Source organism: Merops nubicus, unplaced genomic scaffold (genome assembly GCF_000691845.1).
Source record: "Merops nubicus isolate BGI_N331 unplaced genomic scaffold, ASM69184v1 scaffold18176, whole genome shotgun sequence".
Taxonomy (NCBI): Eukaryota; Metazoa; Chordata; class Aves; order Coraciiformes; family Meropidae; genus Merops; species Merops nubicus.
Genome location: NW_008617130.1, coordinates 1 through 8,872, shown reverse-complemented (window position 1 = coordinate 8,872; position 8,872 = coordinate 1). Strand labels below are relative to the sequence as shown.

General features: G+C 39.4%; 1 protein-coding gene across 1 annotated transcript; it reads right to left on the bottom strand.

Annotated features, from left to right (window-relative positions):
• Window positions 1-166: 166 nt before the first annotated feature.
• Window positions 167-8,867, bottom strand: LOC103775588 (zinc finger protein DZIP1-like; the record flags this gene model as incomplete). The annotated part of the gene is made up of 4 exons (XM_008943050.1): window positions 167-376; window positions 3,510-3,634; window positions 5,126-5,210; window positions 8,739-8,867. Coding segments are annotated over 4 exons (549 nt in total), but the record flags the coding sequence as incomplete, so codon positions are not given.
• Window positions 8,868-8,872: the final 5 nt, after the last annotated feature.

Genomic DNA, 8,872 nt, shown 5'->3' with positions numbered 1-8,872 from the left:
CCAAAACAATGCTATTAAAAATAGAGCTGAAATTATATTAATAAGTATCAACATACAAGTACACAATTATGGCTATCATTCAGCCATTATTTATTTCAAGTTTTGCATAAAGACCTTTAAGATGGCTACGCCACAATTCAAATATGTGCAGTTCACCAACATTTACTGTTAGGAGATTCATGCCTTCAAATGCTGGAAAATTTAAATCACTTACATTTTCTAATGTTGCATTTCTTGAATATAACTCCTTAAGCTCTTTCATAAACATATCTTTGACTTTTTCTATTTCATCAGCCAACTTATATTCTTCCTCCTCTTTCCATTTATGAAATGATCGTAGAATTTCTTCTTCTTTTGATTTTTGCTGTTCACATTCCTGGAATTATTTTAAAAACTCTATTTGTTATTTTTCCCCACATGCAATTTGAGTGATTCAAGCACCTGACCTACGTGTGGGAACCAGTCACTTTCAGTAGGTAACATTGTGACATCCAAAAAACATAAAAAAAATACCAATTTCTGAAGAATTCTGGGGTAGCAAACTACACGTTTTGCTAGCAAAACAAGCACGCTTCATGAAGTTTTGGTAGTTCATTATTTTTCATTGAATAACACATGAATGACCTTACTTGGTCGTACCAAAGATGTCCCTAGTTCAACGTCCTGTTCCTCAAATTGTTCATGAGTGGGAAAGGACAATATCAGGGCAAGCAAGCATGCAGGCTCTCCTCAGTAGTCTCCAAGCTGTTGTCTCTTTTCAGTTCAACCTCCTCAGCTCCATGCAGTTTTCTAAACTTAGTAACCTTTGATACATTTCTCCTCACATACTTTTGCCATAGTCCCTTGCGGCTGCATCAGCTTTTAGCAGCTACAGTTGTCTTTTGCCAAGGAGCTCCACAGGTCTACTACAAGTTGCAGGAAGAGCCAAGTACTTTTTTTTTTTTTTGTCTGCATCTGGCTCCTGCTAGGTTCATTTGGTGGCTGCTAAGTCCTGAACTAGAAAAGAAAGGGAATGATTAATACTTAACTCCTTCCATGTAACTCGTGACTTGGCAGACATCAGCATCTCACCCTCCATCCCCACCAAGCTGTTGTCTCTTTTTGAGACTGACAACTCTTGGAATGCTCAGCCATTCTAAATACAGACCAATCAGCCTTGCAGCCCACTTCCATAACTTCTACAATTCCATCATATCCTTTTGGAGATGAAGGGACCAGACCTAGGCACGGTAATTAGGCTCTGGCTCACGCACTGACTTCTCAAAACAATTTATAATACTTGGCTAGTCACTCATTTGTGTATAGTCCTAACTTGTTCAAAGTCCTGCATTTCACCATCCAGAATATACACACTTTTTTAGGCAACCCTCACATCTTTCTGTCACAGCATTCACCCTGAATTTATTCTCTAGCTGTAACAAGCAATCATCATAGGAGAACAGGATCTTCTGTATCCTTTCACCTCAAAGGAGTAGAAGGGACCAAGAATTGGAAGGATGACAGTTTTTATGCGAATTCCCTCCAGTAGCAGTTCTCCTAAAAAAAAACCACAGGTTGTCCTAAAAACCCCACCTGTTCTCCTAAAAACATCTCCTGCTCTTTCAATAAAAAAACAACAACATAATGACACCTGAATTAACAGTGGGTATCAGGTATGGCAGACAAACTGCAACCAGTCACACTTCACACTGCTCTCTTCCCTGACATCCCAGAAGAAGACAGAAGTTTTGAAAGCTTCTTGTTGTGTAACACTGCAGGCTGTAGCTTCAGGACATTTTAGGCTATCCCCTTGTATTTAGGTGTCTCGGCTAAGATGAGTGACTTCAAAATAGGCCCCTAAGGCACAAAAAAAAATCTACACTGCACTGTTAGGAATACTTCAAGTTCTGTCTCATAAGAAAACCAGTGCTTCAGGGGCAAGAGGAACATGTTATAGATGTAACTCTCAAAACTGAGGCACAGAAAGAATGAATAGAATACCTAGCAGATGTCCACACAGGGCCAAGGCTCATTATTCTGACCCTGCTTGCTCTCCCAGGTGAAACTCTACCTACACTCTTCATTTGCTCATCCAGTTACTTTTGAAAATGGAAAGAAATCCAGGAAGCTGCATGGTCACAGGAGAAAGGCAACATCAGGACAGAGGACAGGAGAGTCTGAAGCTGTGTTCAGGAAAAGAAACACTGCATTTTTTACAGAAGAATTGCTTGTCCTCTGAAAACAAGGAAGAAAACAATTAATAGTGATAGTGATGTTTTCTTGATTCCCTTTAAATTAAAAATGCAGTGTTTCTTTCCAAACTATATTTGAAGGTCCTCAAACTCCACTAAGAAGTTTAGAATATGTGGTGATATATTAAGACAAGGTTCTCACAGGTTATGTTAACAGCCACAAAACCACGATCATCATTTAAACAAATCATTTTAATTATCTTGTCTCTTATGCCAACAACTTGCTCCTTAGTGTATCACAAAACCCTTCCCCTTCAAAAATTTCCATCACTATTTCAATACCTAAATCATCCTATTCTATTTACTTCAACAGAAGTGAACACTGGGATATGATCTGAAATAATCAAGCTTTTTAAAAAAAAAAAAAAACAGAAACAGGTAACTTAGAGGCTTTCTTTTCCTCTTTATGAGCTAGTAACCACTACCACATGTCTCAATATCACCCTAAATAAAGCCTTGCATGTGATTACAGATAACTACTGCTTTGAAATCATTCAGGTTTAAGCTTTGTTTTATTCACACAGCAGTAGCCGAGATTATTTTTTGCTTTGGCTCTCTGATAAACCAAATTCTAAGCATTTAAAGACCAGCATGCAAGCTCTAGATTGCTTTGTTTCTTTTCGGTCTCTCTTCTTTCTCTGCGTTACACCTCTATTAGACAGTAAAGTTCATCACAGCAAAGAATAAATATTACTCAGTTCATAAAGTCACATAGGAAAATCACAGGCATGTATAAGAAATGTCTAATTAGCACAAAATAGTCCAATATTAAAAATAGCTTCTACTTCACCACAGCAAGGCAATTTCATCTGCTTCAGTAACAGGCCACACTCATGAACTGACAAGTCCTAACAGAAATGTTCTCTTAAGTATTCATTTAAAATATGTCTAAAACTTCAGTAAGGAGAAAGCAGATGTTCAAAATTATGGGGTGGAAAGAGGGAGACAAGGTCTAATGCCCAAGCACCAATGCTGCCAGGCATGCAATCTGTAAATACATTTTTGTTCTGTTCCAGTTACAAAATGATTGAGCACAGTTCAAAGCACTAATTCTTCACAGAAATTTCTTCACACAAAGGGTTAGAAAGCACTGGAACAGGCTGCCCTGCAAGCAGTGGAGTCACAATCCCTGGAGGTATATAAAAGACATGCAGATGGAGTGCTTAGGGACATGGTTTAGCCGTGGCCTGGCAGCACTGGGTTGAACTTGAAGGTCTCTTCCAACCAGAATGATTCTGTGGTTCTTTCGAGAGGTTTATATTCTTTAGTATATATTACCTTAGAAAACCTGACCACATTAGCCTGTTGTTCAGCCTCTAACTGGGACCTCGTGAGCTGCAACTGCTCCTTCAGCTTATCAACCTCCTCCTGCAATTTGTCTGCCTTTGCTTTCCTCTTCTGCTCTGTTTGAAAGAAAAATGGATTTTAAGAGTGTTGTTATTTCTGAAAACATGATACTGCAAATGTGTTTCTGTAGCTTTTCAAGAACATCTTCATGAAGTGCAACTCCAACAGACAACTTCCCCTCCCACTACCATGATTCTCCAAACATGCCTTTAAATACATATGTTCTCTTCGCATGCTCAAAGACTGAAAAATACCACCATTACTCACACATGAAATAGTTGATCTACAAGTATTATATTATCTGATTGTAAAGGAATACAAGCAACAGAGGCTCAAAACAGCATGTATGCAAGTTTAATTTATTCTAAATAATTTTTCTACGGAGTCTATTTGGACTCATTGATCAACTGGAATGAGTCAGAAGGAATGTCGCTGTAAAAGAACACGTTAAACTATCCAAAACCTCTAACAATCTTTACTCATGAAACATTTTAACAATTCACCAAGGATTTACTAGTCCATGGTCTAGGAATCTGAGCACAGTGCAGAATACTCTTTCAGAAATAACTGCATGGAGTATCTCCCTCACGCAGCCAGTGCAGATAATTCTCCATAGGATAATTAGTCCAACTGGTTCTGCAGCACCTTCCATTATCATTTTTATCAAGTGTAAAGTGCACAAGAGACTCTCTCTTCCTCCAGTATATGGAAGATTTATACATTAATGCTTCCTCAGGTGCTTACTCAGACCCCTCTCACCAGTCCTGCTGTTTTATTTGCCTAACAAGCTACAGTTCAGACCTTGCTAGATTCCTCCCACTCCTCCTCCTCCCAAATGCCCTTCTTTCCTAACGTATTTCTAGTCACCACCACTTGTCAATTCTTGTCAGTCCTTAGCAATAAATCACGAGCATGCAGCCAAACAGACAGGAGAGGATTTAGAGATAAGCGAAACAAACTTTCAGAGCAATGTTTTTCAAACTACACATATTTCAGTGAAGAGAGACAAAAGTATACAAATTACTAGTGTAGCAACCAAGATTATCATGGATGCATGAATTTAGATTATTCTTGCCAATTTCTTTTTCTCATTATATTCTGCAGTCAGTTGATTTCAGGAGAGTTTCATTCTATTCAAACTGATGTCAGGTGACTGGGATTAATTCTGTACTGATAATGTACGTACACTCACAACATTTATTTTCCTTAGGGCAACATGTTCAGTTTACCCACACCTAAAGAGAAACTGTGCTCTGACTTCTGCCGTTGACTGAAGTATTCAGGAGAAGTGCTAGTTTCCAAATTTACTGTAAATATGGCATATAATCTTTTGTTAATTATATTCCAGAGACTGAAACGTACATTGCCCCATGCATTTTGTCAGCCAGTGTTGCTTGCATTCACACAAACTGTTAGGTGCCACCCAAAGATGGAACATGAAAACCATTCTTCCCAGTTACATGAAAGCATGGACTGCACATCCTGACTGTATTTACAGTTTTCTAAACCATTTCTCTTCATTTTTTTGATAACACTGAAGTACATACCTATCTGAGATTCTTCCGGATGACGCCTTCGCATGTGACTTTGTAGAAAGGAATCGTTCATAAAAGCCTTTTCACAAAGCTGACACTATAAAAAACAGATAAAAACATTGTCATTATTATTAGCAACATTGGTTTGCTACGTATAGCAGTTCAGGTTATTACATTTTGTCCAGACGTGAAAAACTTCAATAAAATTCCATTTCACAAGAACAACTAAAATTCTCACAATGTCAAATTTCTGTAAAGTTATTAATACATTTGTGTTATGCAATGTTTCTCAGAGATGGCCATGGGCAAGAATCCCACTGTGCCAGCACTGTACAACCTCTTTAAATTCAGACACAAACCACAGATAAGAGGAAGTACAAGGAAAAAGCAAGTCAATGCTATTTATCAAAACACACACCCACTCCAGCTCAGCCGTTAAGGCTCTTGCATCCCCACAAAAGACAGCTCCATACAGTCAGGAAAAAGAACAACCAACAAAGATGGGTTTGAGCAGACATCAGTGAGTTGTAGGATGACATTACTAGAAGAACCATGGCTATATAAAAAGTTCAGACATTTCAGCTAAAATAAGGTGACAATACACAGTTTTACAAGAAGAGGTACATACATATCTTAGTATGCTACCTAGCATCCTTTTGAAGAGTAAAACTGTTTAAATTACTGTTCCTAGAACTTATTACTTTTGAACTTGAATTTTAAGTTATATTTTAAGTCAAATTTGGATCTCGCCCATTGTAAAATATTTGTTTTGTTTTTCTTCAAAGTACATTCCACTGGTGTTCAGAAAACTAAAAACAGATGGGTAGGGCAAGGACAGAAGCTACACCTAGACATTTTGCAACGTACTGGTAAGACTTTGAATCAAAGCTCCCTAATTCCCTTAGGTAGGGTTGCTTATTACCTTTCTTATACTTTTTTTCTTTTTTTTCCCCCAAATAAATAGATTTAAGAAGCCACAAATACTCAGATGAAGTCCTCTTTCCTCATCAGTGGGGTATGACTGTAAAAGACTGACTTAACAGAATCAAGACCTTGCCACTGTAATCAAATTCCCAGATTTCATCTAATATTTAAAATACTGCCAGGGAGAGTCAGGTGAGCTATCAGACACAGATGTCTTTCAGCAAACACTGGAGCCATGAATTATTAAGACAAGTTTTGTTGGGCAAATGCAAAAAAAAGTGCTAACATAAAACCAAAGTAAAGAGATGTAGTGTGGTAGCAAAGCACTGCTGCCAACCACAAGGGAGCTCACAGTGTAACAGACTGCACCTGATCTATGGAATGAAATGGGCTGTGAAATAACATTATCCATTCAAGCACAAACCTCACGTCAGTTTGACTTGCTGGTAGAGAAAGAAAGCTCTTACTGCAGGAGACAGGAGTAACACAGGGAATATTTAGGGTTTGAATTATGTAACATTACTCTTGCAACTATTTTTTTACAGCATTAGACAATGTGCACTTGTTGTCTACACTGTGCATGAGAGCATAAGTTTTCTGAATAAAGCATCAAAGAAGTTAAAAAAATATTATTTAAAATCAAATTTGTATTATTCAGAGGAAGGTACTAAACAGCAACTCTTAAATTTATGACATATAGGTGCCAGTACCATTTTATAATATTAATCCAAAACCAATGTAGGTTTAGCCATGAAATAAAGGCTCTAAATCACAATTCCAAAGCACATTATACTAGATAGAAAGCATACCTCTACTGAAAAAGGCAAGAAATATTTACAGGCTTGTTCCAAAACAGCCAAGGCTTTGACGGGATGGAATCTGAACTACCCTCTCTGGAACATCAGTAAACCCCCTATTACCTGGCCCTGTAGATCAGCCAAGATCCTGCTTGTTCCAAAACAGCCAAGGCTTTGAGGGGATGGAATCAGAACTACCCCCTTTGGAACACCAGTAAACCACCTATTACTTGGCCCTGTAGATCAGCCAAGATCCCGGCACAGGTAACACACAGTTATTGTTTACCAAGCACATTGCTGCCCTGAGTTTACAAACCCTAGGAAGAGTTTCATTTCTCTCTAGCATTCATACTCAGGATCATGAAAACACTGTAGGCACTGCAGAAACTGGTCCACATTGCTCCCTGAACTCACTTCTTCCACATGAACCTAATTAACTTCTAGAGACAAGAATTTACTACGAGAGAGGAAAAAAGGGGGGAGCACATCCTTATATGACATTAAAATGGGAACTAGCTTTCCAATTCTGCTTTATTCTAAATGGCACTGAACTGAAAATTACAAATGAGACATGTTGACCGACATGTTCTTCAGCTTTCACTGAGACAGTTCTATTCCACAAATATTTCTGGAAAACATGGCAATATTTAGCTGGTATGAGAATTATTTAAGTTTACACAGAAAATTATCCATGTAAGTGGTTTTATTTTGCAACACAGGCCAGACAAATGGCTCTGAAATGCATACAAGCCTTTCAAAATGACACCACGTGAGCAGCTTGTCCTTAAGACCAACACTCAAATACACTGGGAAAAGGTTCCCATGAAGTCTAGCAGATGTATGGCTGTACTCCTGGGGCATAAGATATCCTGTTACAGAAACACTTGAGGTAACTTAGCTTATATCTTAAAAAAATTAAACCTTGCCAGCCCGCTGAAATCACTATTATACTGTGGGATGTTTGTACATACTGTAAAAAAACCTGCATTGGTTCTGCACTGCAACTATTTAATGTTTAAGAAGAATTTAGCAATCAGGTCTACTAGTAACCCAAGAATAAAGAAATTAAAAAAAAAAACAACTAGTAAACTATAACCTTAAACATACAGACAGAGAGAGTTAGCTTGAAATCATGTCAAGCCTGTGTCCAGTGTACTCTCTGGACTTCGGACCACATTTGAAGCTGCAGTCTGCATTCCTGAAACATGCTGAAATATGCTGAAGCAGAAAAACACTTAAATCAAACTACTACACCCAGAACACAAAAAAAACTCCCCCCAAAAAAGCGAGTGCCATGACACAGAGTCAGCACAGCAGTGTACTAAGGCTCTTAGGGAATATCCTCAAGAAACAGATTGTTGTGGAGTTCGGGATTAGCTCCCTCACTGGGGCTCATGCCTGAGTCACTTCTGAGTCACATGCAAGCAGAAACTTTGTGCCTGGACAATGTTACTACAAGAAAATGACAAATCACAGGCAGTTAGGTTCCTGCTTATCACCAGTTCTCATGTAGTTACCTCCTGTGTTTCCTGACCACGTAATTGACAGAGGAGGAAAGACACCAACAGAAAGCAGTAACACATTATTCAGAGGTTTTGTAGGTGTGTGCATCTGACACTTCAGATGTGTCAAAAGCGAATCCAAGAATAAAGAGCACCGATTAGTAAAAAGAGGACTTGTTCAAGGGGATGCAGCACTCTCTCAAGTGTCTGTGCTACCAGCCAAACACCTGTCAAACGCATACGGGAAGGGAAGCACCTGCAAGTGAGGCACTCCCTCTCTGCAGGGTCACCAGTCCCGGCAGCTCCAGCAAGTGACCACACCCCGGCAGAGCGGGGCTGCTCTACCGCCCGCCCATGGTGGCGGGCTGTGGCTGACCGGGCCGCCTGAACCTCTCCTGTTACCTGGTGGTAGCTGGCTCGGGCCTCCAGCATCATCTGCTGGGTGGCGATCATCTTCTTCCTCCGCCGGCACTCCTCCTTGAGCGCCTTGATCTCCTGCAAGCGGTGTGCCACCTCCTTGTCCAGCTGGTCGCGCT